The sequence below is a fragment of the Desmodus rotundus genome, chromosome 9, assembly GCF_022682495.2.
Source record: "Desmodus rotundus isolate HL8 chromosome 9, HLdesRot8A.1, whole genome shotgun sequence".
Lineage (NCBI taxonomy): Eukaryota > Metazoa > Chordata > Mammalia > Chiroptera > Phyllostomidae > Desmodus > Desmodus rotundus.
Window position 1 is genome coordinate 61,537,624 of NC_071395.1, and position 20,794 is coordinate 61,558,417.

The window sequence follows — 20,794 nt, forward strand, 5'->3', positions numbered from 1 at the left end:
CCCCTAATAGTTAGGGCAGGGTCCTTTTTACCCACCCTAGCACCCATATGCTGTGTGCAAGCTGTTGCAGGAACAGGCGAACACTGCCTGCCGTGTGGCTGGGGCTGGGGGCTGGGTGGCTGTTGCTGTGCCACAGGCTAAAATTGACCAAAATTAACCACAGTTTACCAGTCTTCAGTTATATCATTACTGGTGTTATTTTATCCATATTTTCTGTGATTGGTCCCAAGAAAACTTTAGTTACCAAACCAATGAAATCCAGTAGTTGACATTTTATAAAAATACATCTTTATTGTTTCAGTGTTCTTGCATAATACAGACACCAAGTCATATAAATTCAGTCTTCAAGTTAACTATATATTAAACAAAAAACTAAACAAATCAGCAAAACTGCTGCAAAATCCCTCTAAACCATGAACCTTATCACAAATGCACACTGAGATGATGGAACTATTTTATCTTAAATCATTATGCTCTGAAAATTAAACACAGCCAAGTGTGAATGCTTAAAGAAGCAACAAAAAACAATATGATGCGGAACAAAACTATGGGGGGTTTCTAAACTGCACACGCAGAGTGCCAGGCCAGCCAAATGGCCCCACTGAACATTTCAGCAAAGTATCATCTTTGTGTGACAAAGATGAGGGGCTTGTCCAACTGCAGTGTGATTTCAAAGCAACCTCAGGAGAGCACGGCCAGAAGACTCGGTGGTCACATGACTTCAGAACATGCATTCCAGAGGGTCCAACTATGAGAAATACATCCATCCTCTTCACTCCAAAAGCCTTTCTCAGAGCTGTAACTCAACACCAGGTTACTAAAGTGACTAAGGGCCAGCATGTGTCTTGGAAATCCACAACTGTAGCAATACATATATACATGCATATAATGCCTGGAAAACTCTAGCTAAGTTTCAGAATACAAAGTTTTGAATGTTAACCTCGAGAGAGAGTATGATACTGTAACTAAAATTTCCCCTAAAAATTTTGAGATCTAAGTCCATGAGAGCTTGAGACACACAATTTCCTTCGTCTTATCTCACAAGGGTACACCAATGCAGGGACTGGTCCCTTGAACAATGTGTCCTCTTCAGGCAGGAGCAATTGGAGCAGCATGTGGGATGGTCCCGAGAACTACACCAGGTCCAACCCGCCCCCCTCAGGCTTAGTTCAGCCCCAACAGTTTTCATTCCATGCTTGGAACAGCTCCATGCCAGCAGTTCGGAAATGGGAGCACAGTGGCAAGGGCAGCCATCTCCACGTTCCAGGAGCGTGTCCCAATGCTGACTTCCATGGCAGGGTCAATTACGAGGCTCTGAGGCCATGGGGCTACGGACTGTGGACATGAGGTGTGACTTGTAGGTTTTGCTCAGGCCTGTCATCCAGAATTTGAGCAGCTTGACATTGTCCTCCTCGGATGCTCCAAGGATACTCAGGAGCTTCTGGGTGTCCTCTTTGGGTCGACTGTCCACCTTGGTGAATTTAAAAAGGACCTTCACTTTGCTGTGGAAAACCAAACACAACACTCAGACACCACAGCACAGTCACCAGAGTTCTGGTCCTGGGGCCCAAGTGGCTTCAAAGACAACCGCAGCCCCACAAGTGGGGCTGGAATTCAAGCACTGAGAAGAGACAGCACAGCAGGGCAGCGGCCCACGCCTGCATGCCTAGCGGTCTCTAATTGTCAGCAGTTACCACCCTGGGTGATGTGGCTGGTGCATCAAAATGGGGAAAAAAAGACAAAAGAAAAAAATTTTCCTTAAATTCACGAAAGGACTTGGTTAATCCTAAGCTTCTCTGTATTATTGGAAATCAGGACTATGTTTTGATTAATTAAATTTGACAAAAAAAATTACTAAGAAGGCAGGAGGAAATAAAGTAACTTGCTTTAGTAAAGTGGGAACATCTATTATCTGACTTTCAAATTTTAAAGTTAATTAAGCAGCTTCCCTTGGAGACATGTGTCACCCCCATCTCACAGGGGAGCAGCCTGAGGCTTGGGGTAACTAGGTCACTTGCTCAGTATCACCCAGCTAATATATTAAGTGGTGGAGCAGGTATTTGAACTCACGCTCTTAACCTCTATTCTGGACTACCTCTCCTGGCAGCCACGACCTCATCTCTTTCCCTGGAAACAGCTCCTGCTTTTCCTCAGCAGACCTACTGCTGGCGGTAGTCCAGCCCTCCCCGGGAACAGACATCAAAGAGTCTAGGGGTCCAGGTGGAGTGCACTTACTTCATCCACTCTTCCTTGAGGCAAATGAGGCACTGGTCAACTACATCCACAGACAGATTCTGGTTGGTCAAAGCAGCTTCTATCTTATTCAAAATGGTTGGGCCAACTGGGAAAAGGGTGGGGGGACGCAGGGCAGTTAGCGCAGGGGGAGTGCCCTCCTTCCCACTCTCATTACGGGGGAAGGCAGCCCGCTCAGCAGCACCCACCTCTGTCTGCAGCTACAGGACTACCACTGGTCACCGTGAACTCATACTTGCTGAGAGGCTGGTCATCTTCATAGCCGGTGGGGTGGAGGCTGGAGCGAGCGGCTGCATGGACCTCTACCACGACAGCAAATTCTGCAGCCAACACAAAGCAAACTGCTCTGCCAATGAACCTCTCACTCCTGTAACAAGGCCCCCCATTCTGCTGCTCCCAGTTATCTCAGATTAACCAGGGAGACACTCCGGTCTCCTGAGATTCATGCTTTGCATTTAAAACTTTCTGTGGGTTATTTGTAAATAATTAAGGTTTAACTTTTGCCTCGGTTAAACTAACAATATATTATTTTATAATAACTACTCTATCATATACTTCAATTTGCTTAATACTAAACAGCCCCATGAATGCTAGAGAGGCCCCGCTCTCACCCCCATTTTATAGACAGGGAAGCAGACCCAGCAGCTCAGTGACTCACCTGAAGTCACACAGCTGGAAGCGGTAAGAATTTCAAGCCTGTATCTGAAACCAGGGCTGATGTTCTAAACACCACCCAGAAAAAAGGAGCTGCCTCTCTGGCGCCCAAGACCCAGTCTGGTGCTGAACAGAGAGGAAGCTCAGGGCTGCGGAGTGCCAAACACTCTGCCAACAGACCTCCCAACTGCCTGGGAGTGCAGTGACTGCCCCTTACAGGTATGCTCAGAAAAGCCCTGACTGCCTTGGGAGGCTGGGGTGTGCACCCAGGCTGACTCCTGAACTTCCTAAACCAAAAGTGAGGGATGCTGATGAGCTTCTTGGTTGTCTGCCTAGAGGAGAAAGCTTGTCAGCACTGAGGGTGGAGCCAGGCTGAGCAAGCCCTACTCTACTCATGGATGTGAAGGATGTATTTAAGGCATAAAAATGGGGAGTATTTGAGATCATGCTCACAGCACATGTCATCAGTTTTGGCTCAAATAAACTCTTATTTAGAAAAGGTATATCAAAGGAAGAAAAAACTTGGAGAGGACACGGAAGTAGGGCTGAACAGTGAAAGAGCCAGGGAAGACCACAAGACTTCTCAAAGGACGATGAAGGCACACTGTCACTGCCTAGCACACCTCCGGCACACCTCCGACACACAAAGGCTCCCGACTTACTCCCGCCAGGATAGCACTGCAACCCTCTGACAGCCACTGGGGCTGTTCCCACTGCCAGGGTTGTGACGGTGGTCTGCCCCTGACACAGAACCAGGCCCTGGGTTGGCCAGCCCCACCTTCAGCCACGTTAAAGACACAAAACAGAGGCCCGATGGCATTGGGAAAGCTGGTCCTACAACATGGGCCTTCCTGCTTCTGAGGCCGGCAAGTGACACCCTGGAACACACAGTGAAGATCCAGTCCCACCTCCAAGCCCCGAGGCACAGGGACTGACCAGGCAGGACAGGCACGCACCCGAGGCGAGCACGTGGGTGGGCACCTGCACGTGCAGGCCGAGCCCCAGGAAGTTGCACCGGTAGGCCTCCTCGTACTGGCTGCTGTAAGGGACGGCGCGGACACAGCCCACCGGCAGCATGGTCTAAAAAGGACGGAGTGACTCAGGATGGACCCCAGTTGGAGCACACCCTGCCCTGCCTGTCTCCATCATCCACATGCCACAGACCCTGTGCAGCTCAAACCAAAGCCTCCCTCTTCCCAGAAGGCATTCCTAGTCACTCTGCCCCTCTACAGTGTGTGCTGGCCACTGGTCATATGTGACTCACGCTGCCCTTCACTTTATGGTATTAATTCTTATGTAGTTCTTTTATTTCTCAGATATTTGTGTGTTCCCTCATCTGACAAAGAGATTATAAGCTTTCTGAGAGACCGCGTCATAGCCATTTTGTGCTCTCAAAGTCCTAGGCAGGTGGCAGGTCCTCCCACGCTTTCCGATAACTTAAGTATGTCAGAGCCAAACTCAGGCCCTGGAACCTGGCACCCCTCTGGGACAGTGACAGCAGGCTATGCCCACACCCCACTCAACCGGAGCAGATTGCTCTGTTCCGAGGCAGACATGCTTCTGGCAGCTGGGAGCCACTCCTATGGCTCTGAGAGGGGTTCAGGAGTTGGGAGGGGGAGACAGGGTAATTAGTTATCAACCTGTCAGGACAGTACAGAATCTTCACTGGAGATAAAACCCAGAAAGCCAGGGGTATCAAATTCTTTTCCACTGGGGGCCACGTAAGCCTTGCGGTTGCCTTCAAAGGGCCGAACGTAATTTCAACTCCTTAACAGTACAGGAGTAAGTGAGAGCTCGGCACTGCTGCTGGGTAGAAACAAGGCGCCGGGCGGGATAAAACAAGGTGGAGGGCCAAATTCCGCCCATGGGCCTTGTGTTTGCCACCTGTGCCATAAAGGATGGTCGCTGCTAATAGTGGGGAAGCACACAGACCTCAAATGCAGGAATGCACCTCGCACTGAGCCACTGATGCCCCCAGAGCCACACCCCAAGTCAGGTTAGTTTTAAAGCCCACTGTGGACAAACGAGGCCCTGCAGTGCAGCACACAGGAATAAAGACCCTCCTACCTGAAGCACTTCGAAAGCTGACAGCACCAGGTCGGGATCTCTGCTCTTCCAGATGACTTGGTTCCCCATGAGAACGTGCCAGGCCAGCATGCGGAAAGACTGGGCGCCCAGGACCTGAGAGGGACAGAGTTCAGTGCTTTCTGCCCACTGGTGTTACCTGTGTGTTCATTAGAAACCGTCCTTTCGCAGTAAAGGGCGGCAGTTCAGGAGAAAGCCACTCCTCATCTCAGGGAGGCTTGGTGGTGGGCCTGAGGTTGGAGGGAGGCAGATAGAAACCCCAGATTTGTACCTGAAAAACCTGATCTTGCACATTTTATAAGATCTTTTCCCAATTTTATTTTCAAAACCTTGAAGCAGAAAAATTATTAGCTTTTTGCAACAGTTACCTTCCTTCTGCACACATACCTGCACACATTTTGCAGAACCACTTGAAGGTCAGTGGCAGGCTTGTGAGGCTTCGGGACCCATGCAGAACAAGGGCTTCTACACAACCCCAACATACACCCCACCAGAAAGGCCACACCGACGTGGTCAGCTCAACAGCCAGAGCCCTTTATAGCTAGTACGCTTTCAACCCAGGAGTCATCAAAGAGTCACAATCACCTCGTTTGCCTGTCCTTACTCCACTTCAACCTAGACCAGCCTCCGTCTGCAGCCCCCCTCTCACTAACCCCTATGACACCGACATTTAAAAGAGTCCAGTCGTTGTCTCATGGCTCATGAACATGACCACACACACACAAAGGGGCTATGACACTGCCTTTCACCATACCCCAAGGGCCTCGAAGTGCTCCCACCTCCAGGTAAATTCAAGAGTCTGTCCGATTTTCATTCATGCAAGCACACAAGGGGGATTTCAGGCAAACACATGACTTGAGCGGATGACCATTTTTCATCCAGAAGTCCCACAGAGCAGTGGCCATTAAATCAGTTCTTACTCCATTTTCCAAAACAGAAACAACTATCTTTTGATAAAATTCATGCTTATTGTAAAAATAAATACAGAAAAGGGTTATACAAAGAGACAACCCGCTCCTGTAATCTAGGAACGCCTTCCTCCTGCTGTGGGCGAGACTTCTGTCTTTGGCGCACACACAGTCAGGCACCGTCTGCTAACTTGCTAGTCAATGGCAGGCCACTCGCCCCATGGCAGTGGCCCCATAAAACTGTCATGGAGCTGAAAACATCTTACCACCTAGAGATGCCACAGCCATTGAGAAGTAACAGCATTTCTCAGCTGTCAGTGGTGATGTTGGTAAGCAAACCTATTGCACTGCTAGCTGCATAACAGCACAGCATGCACAACCACAGTGGCAGGCCACACCACACCATCTAGGTCTGCGTGTGCACACTCTGTGATGTTCACACTACCATGGAGTCACCTGACAACACACTTCTCAGAACGTATTCCCATCGCTAAGCAGTACAAGACTGTAAATATGTACGTACCACCCTACACAACATACTGCATTTCTTTCTTATTTAATGATAGTCCATTGTTTGAACACATTTACTATGGTTGGACATTCAGGTTGTTTCCAATTTCTTATAGCAGCCATCATTCTAAATTTGCAAAGCATCTAGGCTGCGCACACACACACACACACACACACACACAAAAGCTATTCAGTTCCTTTAAAAGGTTCTAGAATGACAAGATTAGCAGACCATGAGAAGCCTACCCTCCAGGCCTTTAAGAAAACACCTACATCATTAAAGAAAAGGCAGCACCAATCCTGCAGCTAAGAGACTCCAGATGCCCACCATTGGCTTCATCCACCCACTAAGGAGGTTCCTGGTTACCCCTCACCGGCCAATCCCTGCTGGGTCTTGAACACGATGGGCCCAAAGGACAAAAGTGTGCTGGACACAGATGAGCTGGGAGGTGAGGACTGGAATCTCCTTCTGAGTTTCTGATCAGGGCTCTGGCCCTCTACCACCTACCTGCCTCATGTGCCGAAGAGACTTAAACACAGACAGCTTTCTGGGCTGCCAGCTGTCACAGTCTGAGAGCAAGGAAGAATCTGTGGGGCACTTGGTCAGTTCCCGCCCCTCCGCGCCCTCTGGCAAGACAGGGGCTCTTTCCTCTTCAGCCTCAGAATTGTCCCAGCCTTCTGATTCCTCTTCCAAATCTGCAAGACAGACAATAAAGACAGTTATGAAACATGCTGTCCCCTGGATTCCTTCATTTCCTGGATGCAACAGTCTCTTTACGTGACCTTGTCAGCACAAAACATCTCATGGTTCAACCACCAGATGTCACTGATTCTTGGTTTTGGCCAACTGTCTATGCCACCTGTTACTCTCGGAGCCCTGGCGTGGGCCGGAGGGTCCAGTCACTGTGTACCTAGTCAGGAGCCTTACTCTGCACTGTCAAGCACACCACTGCAAGGCTGCCAGCTGTTCACTGTGGGTGGGAAACTTTGAGCAAATGCTAGGAACGGCAATGGCTTGCTTCTCCACAGCCAGGCACTATTCTAAGGGCTTCGACATATTATTTCATTTAGTCTTTTCAATGGTCCTAAGGTCAATACTATTCTCCCCACTTCAGTGATAAGGAAATATCTGTTATTTCAATTACTCTTCCTGACAATCCTCACAAACGGTGAGACCCACAAGGATGGGGCTGTGCCCGTGCACACGGAACGGAGAGTAACAGAGTAGGATCAGAAGGCAGGTGTGTCCGACTCCCAGTTATGTGCCCGGAACCTCTCTGATCACAACACAGTAAGCCCTGCATTTCCATCTCTGTAAAAGTGCTTCTCCTGATACACTTGGCTCTCTGTAGCAGAAAATCTCACCCACAGACTATGCTTACTGTCTCCCTACAGTAACAAACTGCTCTAGGGACAACTAATGCACAGTGACAAGGTTTTCTCTTCTCTGAACACATTCTACCTTCGCTGAAACTCAACTCCCTCTTCCCTGCTCAGGAAAGCATGTTTGAATGCAAGTGTGTGCAAATCACCTGACTACAGGAGTAACCTGAAAATGGCTCCAACTTATCAAGAAGGTCAATTACTTGCAAACTGAAGCAGATCAAGCATTATTAGTAACAAAATATATGCAACACGCACCACAAGTTGAGACTGAGAACCTAAATCACCAAATACTGAATCATCTCCGAAGGAAAAACACAGCAGGACCAAGACCAGAGGTTTCTGGCTGCTGGTCTTGACACCAGAAACCCCTGCGAAGTGATGTAAACGCACAGGCCCCTAAGTCCTAGACACAAGGGTCTGACCGCAAGCCTGGCGAGGCTGCCCAGGTCCCAGTGAGGTTTGGGATCCACTGCCCTTGATGGAAGCCTTGGATCCAACTGAAAGAAGTAGAACATTTTCTTGTTAAAGGGCAAAGAATAAGAGACTGCCTAGCGCTTGGTTAAAGAAGAGACAGGGACAAGAAAACCTTCACTCAGTCAATCTTCTGCACAGCCCAACAGCCCTAATGGTGGATTTTCCCACCTTTCCTGGGATCATAGACTCTTTCATGGGACTATCCTGGAAAATGAGACAGGAAATCACAATACAAACACCAAGACTAAAGGACAAGCTTTCTGCAGCTGTTGCTCCCTGGCTCCTCCTCCCAAGCCCGGCCATCAGCTCCCCTGGCCAGCCAGTGCGGAGGAGGCAACAGGGCTGGGACAACCCCAAGCAGCCACTGCAGACAGAGGGCTTCCAGCCCAGCCCTTCCCCTCTCACCCGCGAGCTTCTCCATCTGGACCAATGTGTCCTCAGTGGGCGCGCCCTCTAGGAGCTTCTCGGTCAGCCGGCTGCCGCATGCTTTCAGGAGCCTGAAGAACAAAGCTGTGATGTGTTCTTGCCAAAAGGAAAAATAAACCTAAAGCGCTTCAAGCCTCTTGACCTAACTACTAGTTTATAGAAAACAGTGTAAAGAAAGGTGAGGAGCAATAGGAGCAATACCACAATACGATGGCTAAGTCCAAAACAAACGACCCAGGTCTTCCCACAAAAGGCGTGGGACAACCAGGGCTCGGTGTGTGGGAGGCACTATCCCAGACTGAGAGCTTTAGAACAGCCTACGCACTGAGTTCTGATCCAATTCAAAAGCCAATTCTGAGGCAGAACAGGAAAAGTGAACTGAGACTGGGATGGATGACACAGGGTGTTGGATATAAGAATGGTTTTATGGTTGAAATGACACAATTAACATTTGCTTTAAAAACACCCTCAGAGAAAGTGAGAGGGCAGATGAAAAAACAGTAAAATGTTGGTAATGCTAAAGCTAGACGATAGGGGTGCATATTTCATTGTACTATTTATTCTACTTGGGGCTGTTTTAAAATTTCCTAAGAAAACTGATTTTTAAAGGACAGCAGGAATGTGTGCCGGATGGGTGGGGACACAGACCCTTCTCTTTAGTTTGCAGGTGCTGGGGAGCTGCCCTCCAGGATGCTCCCCGGAGGACCCTCGCCCACCAAGACCTTAAATGACAAGACACGGACTTCCAGCTGACACCGCTCAGGGATGAGAATCTGGGGGAGCTTTTGGAAAGAGTCTCTCTAGCAATGGAGGAACAAAAACAGCTTGTGGCCAGAGGTCAAACTGTGGTCATTTCAAACATGCCCACAAGTTCACTGACACTCCTCCTTTTAAAAGGTAAAGACTAACCCTTCCCTCCTGCCAAGGCTGGCCCCAGTGACCAGCAAGCCTCTCACCAGCAGCAGGTGCTGGAAATAACATGTACCTGTCAAGGCTGGGCCAGGAGACCTTGCAGGTCCTACCTCACCCTCTCTTCCCTCACTCACTCTGAGAGAAGTTGGCTCAGATGCCCACATGGTGAGGAGTCTCTGCCCACAGCCAGCACCAACTTGCCGGCCATGAGGGAGCTGAACCTTCAGGTGGTGCAGCCCTAGCTGACCCAGAACTCCTCAGAAGCAGAGCCAGGCATGGCCAGCTGTGCCACCCTCTGCCTCCTGACCCACAGAAGCTGTGTGAGACCAATGCTCACCGCTGTGTACAAAGAAGGGAGGGGGGTCACTGGTCTCGGAATGGGGATGCCATTTTTAAAACATCACTGGGGAGTAAGTTCTACATAAGAACGCCCGGCACCTAGTCGGGGGACAACTGCACTCAGTTCAGTGCTCGCTAAACAAGCACACACCACGGAGGTACCGATGGCTCTTCTTCCCAGATTCGGGCACAATCCAAACAACATCCGGTAACTGCTCTTATTCTAACAGTTGCTGAGAGAGCTGAGAATCTCATTACCAAGCAAAGGAGGTGTGCAGGCATGCCCACAAGTTGTCATCGCTTGTCAAGGAGGTCAGGGAGCGGGCAGCGTTGCCATTCCTCTGGTGTAGGAATGGTGTGAAAGCTGTGTTCATCCTCTGGGCTCGCTGTGGGCACCCAAACTGCTCGGCTTCAAATACCTGAAACGCACAGGACAGGGGTAGCCCTTGAACAAATCAGCCAAGCAGCCCAGTTTGTTCACAGCCACCTTCAAGATGCCACTCCTGAAGACTGCCCCATGTTCTACTTCCCTGATGCAGAATACAGAAAATGCCCCCAGTCTTGTAACTGCACACAGAATGGTTTGCTTCCCCAGTTGCATTAGAAGACACCTAAGGAGAAGAACTGGCTGAGACGTTCTCCTGTACCACACTACCCCAGACTCACTGGGCACTTGATAAACGTCGAGGTAGTGTATGTGTTCAAGGTGGCCATTACTCTTATTCTCAAAGTTATTTCCAGTCCTCCCCCTTCCGTGCACGTGGAGGCATTCACGACTCAGACCTTGAGGGTGCAGGGGCATGTGACCAGCACCCTCCACCCCCTCTAGCCAGCAAATGAGCACCATTCAACATGGCTGCCACCACACGTGCCGGGACCCTACCATGAGCAGATTCCCCACGTCCCAGCAACAGACAAGAAACATGAACAAGAAAAAACTGGGGCTTGAGGGCACATGCTGTCTGTGAGAAGTGTGCTGGGTCACTAAGGCCAACCTCTGTGGGAGGTTGTCCCGAGATGCCACACGGAAGCTGGAGGGGGGCCTGCAGCACGACCAGTTGAGCAAGCTTTTGGAATGGAGGTCAGAGGAAGCAAAGGCAGTGGGGATGAAACCACGGTGTCTGATTGCAGCAAGGACACGAGGGCTGAACAAGACTCAAGAGAGACCAGTAAGGCAGCAGGATGGGCTGGCAGACCACCAGGTATATGGCCACACCCCCGATTCTGAAGCCAGGAGTCAACAGTGTAGACAGAGCGGCAGCCACAGGGCTGCCCACTCACAGGCTGCTCCAGCCCACTGCCGCCCACTGCCACCCGCTGCCCTGGTCGCAGGCGTCACCTTGAGAGCCTTGTCCTGGAGCTCATCGATGATCCCTCGGATCTTCCCGAGCAGGAAGGGCCAGGAGTTGATGAGGTAGATCCGGTCCATCATGATGGCAATGATGCTGTACCAGCGCTGGAAGCCCCGGGCCAGGCTGTCTTTGATGAAGAAGGTGTGGCTGAACACGAACCCATGCTGCTCGTCCCCAAAGAAGATAGGGCCTTCGCGACCAGGGCAGACCTGGGACAGAAGCACAGCCCCTCCAGGACACTGTCCTCTCCTTGCTTTAATGATGCACAATTAACCCCTCCTGCTGGGAGGATCCTTTCTGCCCATATGAGCCACCATTAATTATAGGATGAGTGGGAAGGGCAGGGTTGAGAGGAAAATTTTGCTTTCATCAGCTCCTGGGATCAAACTTCTAAAGATAACATTTGTTATCACAGAATGCAAGGACCATTAAAGTAGGTTCATTACTTTTTTCTACCTTGAGCCATGGTAACTCCTATACAAATGACCAATCTATCCCGACTCCAGTTTGGCGGTGTCACTCACCTGGAATACCCTGGAATGCTGGCAGGTGAGAAGGGCCACTGCAGAGTCTGTGTAATACCACCTCACTCTTTATTTGCAGGAGAGAATCCAGGGCTCTCTCAGGACAGTCACCCCCATTTGACACACAATTCTGTCAGACGTGACTGCCTGGGCTAGCAGATTAGCGGCAGGATATCAAGAGGAGGGGACAGCTGAAGGCCAGCACACAGCAACCATGTCAGTGAGACCCAGGAGGGAGGGAGCTCAGCTTGTCTGACCAAGTGGGTGTGGCGACAGAAGTTTCGGTAACTGGATTATGAATTCTTTGTGACAGATAAGAAAACAGAGAAACTAAGCTTCAAACTCAACATCAGCAAAGTGGTGTAGAAAGAAATGGATTCCCTCCTCAGTAGAGTCTGAGGGTACATGATGACCGAGAAAATAAAAATGGTGATGTTTGATAGGGTAAACTACATATCCTAGAAATAGTTCATGTCTCAGAAATATGTCCATGAAGAATCAACAAATAAAAGTTTGGCACTTAAGATAAGCTAGCAACCACGTAGAACACTTGTGTGCAGGATGACACATTTCAGAGCTTTGGAGGACAGAGGCTGCCCTGTGCCCGTGCTCCCAGACCTGCCAGTCCCCTGCCCGACAGGGCTGCCTTCTGCCTCTTCTCCGCAGCTGGCACCGAGACTGGGAGCCCTGGCAAGCAGGAGATCCTTGAGAAGACAGCCGCCTCCCTTCCACATCACGGTGCTCACCTCACAGCTCAGGCTCCGCACGCAAGCCTGGCGGACGATGCTGAATAGCTGGGGGTGGCTGGGGTGCTGGTGACTAACATATTTAATCGAAGTCTCTTTATCATGGCTGATGTACCCAGGGTGCCCCACAGCAAGTGATCGGCAGCCCTGCCCATGACAAGAAAAAGAAAACCAGTTAGTCGGAAAGTAGGCAACACACTTTATAACTTATGCAAACTGCCATCTGTTTTCCTGGCATCTAGAGTTATACTTGCCTGAGGGTTTCCTGACTAGGAGAAGCAGGATGCAAAGGCCACACAGGTTTCCACAGGGTGTGAATAACAGACCTAAGCAACTGAGCACCTGTGTAGCAGGTGTTATAAAAAGTTCTGTACACGTTATCTCATTTAATTCAAAGCACAGCCTTGAGATAATTAGTGAGAATCCCCATCCTACAGAAGGCAAAACTGAGGCTCACAGCTGCCAAGGGGCCCACACAGAGCTCTGGGGTCTCAGGAGGAGGCCACGGACATCAGCGTGGTGTGAACACTACCTCTGAGTTCAGGCTCCAACCCAGGTCCCTCACATGAGCAAGTGGCCTGGTGAGGGAACTCAGACCCCGTTTCCCCAGAGCTGACGAAGCAGCACAAAGCGGAACGCCCAGGACCCACAAGGAGAAAATGTTCAAGAACACCAGGTGGCAGGAAGTAAGCCTGGGACGCGCGTGTCCAGGGCAGGGCTAAAAGGTACCTGTGACGGTGGCGGCAGCAGTGTGCTGGCAGAGTGGCTGGAAAGGCAAAAGCTGGGAGGTAGGGAAAGAACTAAGGGGACGTAGAAAGAAGCAAAGTCAGTCCATGAAGAATGGTCTGCACACATCCCTGAAGACCACACCTCTGTGAGGTCCCACCCCTTATACCCTGGGACCTATTCACTGCCCAGGAGGTCCCCCACACAGCACAAGTACAAGCTCCTGTAGAGAAAGAGAAGACCGCAACACTCTGAGACACTTGCCTCGCACATGTCCGACTTTTTGGGTCCTGGGCTGCTGGGCTCTGCGCTGGCCCCTTCGGCTGGGCTGTGAGTGCAGGTCCCACTGCTCATCTGAATGCCGCCCTCCTCCTCCTCTGCCTGCTCACCCTGGCTACAGCTGTCCCCCGCCCCTTTCGGAAGCGGGGCGTGCAGAACCTCAGTGCAGAAGAGAGTACGGGGACCATGGAGCTCACAGAAGTGACAGAGAGCAACAATGGCGTTCATGGTGCCGTGGAGACAGCAGAAGCCTGCGTTGGGGGAGGAGGGGAAACACCTTCAGCTGCCAGCAGTCAGCTGGCCTGTGCCCCCGCCCAGCACTGTAGCAGCTCTGGTACTCAGGGCCTGGGTGGCTGCTCTGTGCCGCACTGCAACGGGTGCAGAGGGAACCAGACAGACAGACAGACCCCTGCCCACGAGTTCCAGCAAACAGAGCAGGAAACATGTCATTCCACAATCTCACGGAAAGCCTTTCAGTTCGAACAGTGGGAGGGCTCCGGGGTAACAACCCTCTAGGAGGGCTGCTTTGGGAATGAAAGGGCAGAGTCCCTGGAGAGGCAGGGTATGGTTTCAGACAGGAGGTTTCTCAGGCAGGAACTGAAGGGACTGAGGGTGGGAGCCATGGGGGGCTGAAGAGCACAGCTCAGGTCCAAATGTCAGTGGAACTGGGGGAACAAGGGCAGAAAACTAGGAGGAAGAGGATTTCAGGGATCTTTCTATGCCATGGTAAGACCCTGAACTTTTTTTTTTTCCAGGGATTGGAGAGCCTTTGATGAGTTCCGATGAGAAACATAAGAAATTGAACTTATTTTAAAAGGACTATTTTGGCTGCTGTGCAGAAAACAGACTTCTGGAGCCAGGAGGGACCCAGAGAAACCAGCTGCCGTCTCCCCCTCGTTCACGGAGAAGAGGTGGTGCCCAGGCCAGAGTGAGCAGTGGGAGGCGGAAAGGAGCAGTCTGACCGCGACTGTACCCCCACTGACAGCTCGCGGGAGGGCTGTAGAGCGTGAAGAAGGGAGCAAAGTCACTGGGACCAACAAAAAAGAAGAGAGAGGACTGGAGGAGTGGGCAAGGAGGATACCCAGAGTCAACACCTGGTGAGCCTCCAAGTGCAGAGCTGGAGGGTAAGCGGGAACACGGGGGCAGAGCCCAGCAGGGCAATCAGTGCTGGGTGAGGACAGGAGCTCTGCGATGGAGCCTGGGGCCCTCCACAGCTGAGAGGTGAAGGTGAGGAAGAGCTACACAGGGTGACAGGTAATGGCAGGCAGTGAGGCAAACTCCAGCGTTACCCCAGAGACCAAGTGAGCAAAGTGGGGATGATGAGAGAAGCAGAGTCCTGGCGGGGACCACGGTGGGTGGGGCCCAGCACAGCAGCTGAGAACAAGGGAGGGAGAGCAGTGGATGCACGTGCAGGCACAACTGCCCTCTGGCTGGGGAAAGTCAGGTAAGGCTTCGGCGGGAGGAGCGTGTCCACTGGGCGGCCAGGCAGGAGGAGGTCTGGAAACAAGAACACAGGAGCAAAGAAATGGAGGGGGGGCAGTTCCAGCCCAGCTTATGGGGCAGGTGTCACAGGGGAGGGCCTGAAAGCCAGGCTACAGAGGGCACACATAGTCCCCAGTCCCACACTGTCCGACACAGCAGTGATGAGCACATGTGGCAACTCATTTAAATTAATTAAATTGAAAAGCCCCATTCCTCAGTGTCACTGATCACCTTCAAGTGTGCACTAACCATAATGGGCTCATGCCATCATTTTAAAGGGACAGTGCAGATCATGGAACAGTCCCATCATCACGGAGTTTTATTAGATAGCATTGCTCAAAACAAATAAGGAACCCTCTTCTCTTTAGGGGACCCCATCCCCCACAACAAGGCCAAGGAAGGTCAAACACCCTCTGCAGGCACAGGCGTGGCCAGGCAGAGGCGCTAGCCTGGGACACTGAACCTAGAGGAAGGCAAAGCATTAGTGTGAACATGCACGGTGGGAGTGGGGAGTCCCTGGGAAAGTGCGTCCTGGGGGACAGCCTGCTCAATAGCCCCACTGAGGGGTGTCCCTGTAGGTGTCCCTGCTCAGAGCCCACTTTCTAGCCTGCCTGCTAACTCTGCCACCCGCCCCACATCAGCTGACGTGGGCGGCCACAGCCGTTGTCCTTGTCCCTGAGGCAGGGACTGGAGCTCAGATGGCTACCGTGGGAACATCAGCTGGTCTGACGGTCATGCCTGGGGACCAGACACAGGGACATGAGGGGTGGCCAGGAAAATGCAGTCCTCCCCGGGGAGTGGGCAGCAGCAGAGACAGGGTTTGAGATAGGAAGCAGGCCTCAAGTACGTGCCTGGTCTGTGCTACCAGAGAGGCTGGAGACAAAGGTCCTGAACAGTCCCCGTAGCCTTTCACTCCTTACCATTCAGCCTCTCCTTGTGTGTCCCCTGCTAGGAGTGTCCCCCCCAATCAGCCCACCCAGAAAAGTGGCTCACCTCTCACCTCCAGTCCTGTCACTTTCTCCCCTTCCCAGCTTTATTTTACTGTAATGAACATTCCCTAAGTGGATCAGCTTTGTCTCATCCACAGCAGTTGCCCAGCCCATGGCAGGCATCCACTTAATAGGTGTTGGGTGATTTAGAAGCTGCCCAGAAATGACAGCTCTGGCCACAGAAAGCGGGGAGCTCACTGAGGGTATCCAAGAGCACAACCACAGAGGACCCAGATAGATGAATTTAAATAAAGGGTCCACATAGCTCACTACAGTGAAATCAAGGAAAATAATGGTTTAAAAATTCACGGTGGCCCTGACCGGTATAGCTCAGTAGTGTGGGCATGTCCCTGCAAAGTGAAGGGTTGCCGGTTTGATTCCTGGTCAGGGCACTTGACTGGGGTGCAGGCCAGGTCCCCAGTTAGGGCACACAAAAGGCAACCAGTTGATGTTTCTCTCCCTCTCTTTCTCCCTCCCTTCCCCTCTAAGAATAAATAAATAGATAGATAAATAAAATCTTTTAAAATATCCATTGAGGAAGAGGGGGTGAGGCAACCACTGATGGAGAAAGAAGTACAGGGACCCAAACTAAAGGCAGAGATGTTGACCCTGGTAAAGGCCACGTCTTCCCTTGGAGGCACAGAAGAGAAATAAAGGCTCCTTTCACAGGACATTGACACAAAGCAGCACCCTCGGCCAAGGTTCACGCCACCTGAAGAGCACCAACACAAACTTTTATATTGGGTTGGCCAAAAAGTCCGTAACATTTTTTCCTGTATGGTGGCTCTAGTAGCGCTTTAACCTCTAGTAGTCTTTAACTTCATTAGAAACAATTTTGTTAGATTGTATCGTGACAGTTATCTATCAGCATGCATGTTAAAAAAACTTATCAAAATTGGTGAATTTTTGTGCAGCCATTTTAACATTGAAGATGGAAGAAGATACGCAACATTTTCAGTGTATTATGCTTTATTATTTCAGGAAATATAAAAACGCAACCACAACACACAAAAAGATCTGTGCAGTGTGTGGAGAAGGTGCTGTGACTCACTGAACATTTCAAAAGTGCTTTGGGAAGTTTCTTGGTACTAGTGACATCTTGGCCAAACAATCCTTTGCTGGGGGCTGTCTTGTGCATTGGAAGCTGTTTAGTAGCACCCCTGGCCTCTACCCACTAGAAGCCAGTAGTGGGAAATAGCAACATACTCAATCAAATCAATAAAGTTATTGGTAAAAATGAAAAATGTGCCTTTTATTTCACAGAAAAAAACATAAGGACTTTTTGTCCAACCCAATATTTGGCAGAATCACACGTCCACTGTCCCTCCTAGACTACAGCATTCTAGGCCATTTCCAAATGAGTAGGTAGGACGATGGCAGTCCTACTGCAGCTAAGACCTGATGTTTTGTAGGTAAAGAAAAAAAATCAGAGCTAATTCTAGAGCAATGGACTTTGTGGCACAAAAACAGTTCAAGCAGCTTACAGATAACCTCAAAGTGGAATACAAGCAAGGAGCTGGGGATCCCAGGGGCTCAGAACTGCTTGGGAGGCCTTTTGAGCATTAGCTGATAGCAAGCTGACACCAAAGACAAAGTCTTCACTGAAGTTTACATTCCTACTGCGGTATTCCATAAAGGATCTCTTGAAATATAAATATACTTGAATATCTTTGTAAAATATGAAATGCTAAAGAACAGTCCTCACCCTAGTTCCTACCTACTCTTAATGAGAAGGTCAGCAGCCACCGGAAGGCAGTGAGTTATCCCAAATTACACTTGGCCTCCAGAGTCACACAGACCTTCAGGGTTGGAAAAAAGCCTGTCTCCAGCCCCAACAGGCCATGCAACATCAAGTATGTTCCTTAGCCTCTCTAGGCACCACCTGAAAGCTGAGAACAGAGGGCCCAACCCCCCTTCTCAGAGTTAACCACCACACATGCAACCAGAGTTCTAGCGAGTGGGAGGTCAGCTAGCTCTTCGTTCACTCCCCCACTCCAATCTCTGCCAGATGTCTGCTGAGGAAAACAATCTGGTTTGAGTAGGCCTAACGGTTCTTCCTTTCCAACAAGCCTTCCAGAACCAAGGAAGAGGCAGAAATCTGCCCCTGCCCAAAAGCTGGGTCCTTGTCGACACCCCCTCCCACAGGCTGGGTGGACCTGGACAGTGATCTCTGAATGGCCTTCCCACTGCTGTGGTGTGCCCTGGACCTGGGCCTACTTCTTCTCCACTCCCTGTGGTCTTCTCATAGGACCACAGAGCATTGAAGATACCACTAAGCATGAACACTTTGCAAATAAATACGTCATTAAAACAGCTGTTAACCAGTGGTTGGCATCAGAACCCCACGCGGCTTCTTGAACTAGTCTCCCACAGTGGAGCCTCAGGAAGTCAGCTGGTGCCAAGTGGAAAGTTCCACAGAGCTTTCCTTCCTGGTCAGACCCCACACGGCGGCTCTGCTATTGTATCTCTACAGGTTTCACCTGCATTTCCGTTCACAGAGCTCCCTGGTGCTTGACACTGGAAGGGCAACACTGTCCTGTGCCATTACTTCTCGGTTATTTGATGACAGGGACAGCCTTGTGCCTCTAGTACTTGCTCTGCTGTGAACGGGAGTCCCTCCTGCCACCTGAGTGGACACCGTGGGCGCGCAGGGGTCCAAGGGCCGGAGTGTCAGTACCACCTTTCAGCAAGCCCTTCCTTGCCCTCTGCCTTTGTGGCTGTGGCGGACCGCCCGGGGCGTCAGTCCGCGAGGAACCAATCGCTGGGCTAGGGGAAACGAAGAAGCGCCTGACCACGCCCACCCCACCAGGGGGCGATCTTCTAGCCTCAGAGGACACGGATCCCGGCCAGAACGCCCCTAGCAGCAAGGAAGGACGACACACACCCTGTCCCCCACACCACAGCCGAGGACAAGAGCAGCGGGGAGGCAAAGAGCGGTTTCAGCGACGCTGAAGGAGACTAAAGCAACGAGGCTCACAGCGCGGACCCTGGGTCAAGTTTCTCACCCCTTTAGAACTGCGACTTCCAACTTTTCTCATCTCGTGGCACACATACACTAATTGCCAAAATTCTGCAGCACACACAAAATATATTTTCTGGCAATCTGACAAAAAGTAGGTATAATTTTGATTAATTCACACCGACGCTACTGTGTATTGGCTGCTGTCACTTTTTAATTTGGCAATCTAAGGGGAAAGAGGTCACAGCGCCCCTGCGTAAACAGTCAGGCGTTGCGTGTGCGCACGGTGGCAAATCGCCGCTTTCGAGTTCCCAGAGGTGCCCCACCCTGACCCCCCTGCCACGCACCTCAGGTCCTGGCACCCCCTTTCCTCTCCGGCCCCCAACCACCCCCTCACTATCTAACCCGCTTCACACCAACCCAGACCTCGGCTAACCCAAGGCCGTGGTCCCGTCCTCGCTCTGGCCTCATTCCCCTTCCTCGCCCCCCGAGCCCACTCCGTTTCTCGGTTGTCCGCCATAGCCAGGCGCAATTCCCACCTCCACGAAGGCGCCCCACGGCCCCAGCCCGGCCCCCGCCGCGCCTTGGACTCACTGGACAAGCCCACCCTCGCAAAGACGAGGCAGGGCCCGCGCCGTCCCAATGGAGGAGGAGAACTCTGGCGGAGGAAGTACCCAGCCCGGCGGCGCTCAAGGCCGCTGCGCACCTGACAGCGCGTCTTCCAGCCGCGGCCCGGCCTGGACGCCTCCTTGAGTTCGTAGGCCCGGCGCCCAGCCCCGCGGACGCACGGCTGCTCGCGCGAGCGCCGCTTCACCACTCCGACCGGGGAAGCCCCAGCACGCCCGCCACGAACTCTGGGAGTAGGTTCAGCAAAAGGACAATGGACTCTGCCTGTCTTTCTGTCTGGGAGAATGCTCTCTCGAGCTCTCACCGTGATGCCAAACACTTTAGTTCCTCTCTGTATGCCACTTGTGCCTTTCAAGTTGCTACACCAGTGGTGGAGCTCAGAGGGAGTGAGTCTGTTTAAGTCCATGAGTGGGTTCTTTAGGAGGAACTGCTTGGGACTCCAGTAGTTTCCTCCACTGACTCAATCCCCAGTGGTTTTTTGCAGCCAGAAGTTATGAGGGCTGATCTTCCTGGCACTGGAACCCTGGGCTGGGGTCTGGTATGGGACAGGGGCTCCTTGCTCCCCAGATATCCCTCCCAAATTTGTATCCACCACACATGGATTTGGGACCAAACCATTTCGCATCTCCTCCCCTTCTACCAGTCTGGATGGATGTGGTTTCTTTATTCTGTAGTTGTCAGACTCCATTCAACTTGATTTCTGATGGTTGTGAGTGATGGTTGTTCCATATTTTAGTTGTAATTTTGATGTGGTTGTGTGAGGAGGTGAGCCGTGTTTACCCATGCTGCCATCTTGGCCCAACAGTTTTAAAAGTTTAGGTATGCAAATTCAATATTTCTTGCCCTTACAAGTTCCTAGAGTAATTGTTCTTTTTATTGGTTTACTGAGCTGTTAATTCTAACACATTTTCCCTTTCAAAAACTGAAGGGTTATAGTGACAGAACTCAAGAGGTACTGAGTACGTATAACTTATAATGACATGTTTAGCCCCGATTTTATTTTGATACTACTCAGCTTTATTCAGTGTCTATTTCCATATTTTTTATTCATTGACATAGATACAGAAATACAATTTTAAAAATTCAAAACTTCCTCTAAGATTCTTATTTCACAAATAAACATCTCTGAACCTTATAAAATAGTATACCCTTTTTTATGCTTT

The 20,794-nt window shown here is 50.9% G+C and overlaps 1 protein-coding gene across 7 annotated transcripts; it reads right to left on the bottom strand.

Moving 5' to 3' along the window:
- Window positions 1-265: 265 nt before the first annotated feature.
- FLCN (folliculin) lies at window positions 266-19,842 on the bottom strand. Of its 7 annotated transcripts, none has more exons than XM_045198976.2 (13): window positions 19,711-19,842; window positions 14,998-15,071; window positions 13,560-13,825; window positions 12,570-12,716; window positions 11,287-11,508; window positions 10,206-10,366; window positions 8,676-8,767; window positions 6,919-7,106; window positions 4,975-5,088; window positions 3,864-3,987; window positions 2,442-2,573; window positions 2,236-2,341; window positions 266-1,502 (listed from the first exon to the last, which is right to left on the bottom strand). In XM_045198976.2, the coding sequence occupies exons 3-13, from the start codon at window positions 13,800-13,802 to the stop codon at window positions 1,301-1,303; spliced, it is 1,731 nt and encodes a 576-aa protein (XP_045054911.2). In that variant the 5' UTR covers window positions 13,803-13,825; window positions 14,998-15,071; window positions 19,711-19,842; the 3' UTR covers window positions 266-1,300. The 7 variants fall into 7 exon arrangements, with proteins under 7 accessions (XP_045054911.2, XP_053766792.1, XP_024420485.2 ...); XM_053910817.1 differs by having other exon boundaries at window positions 19,599-19,737; XM_024564717.2 differs by lacking the exon at window positions 14,998-15,071 and having other exon boundaries at window positions 19,711-19,836.
- Between the last annotated feature and the right edge of the window lie 952 nt (window positions 19,843-20,794).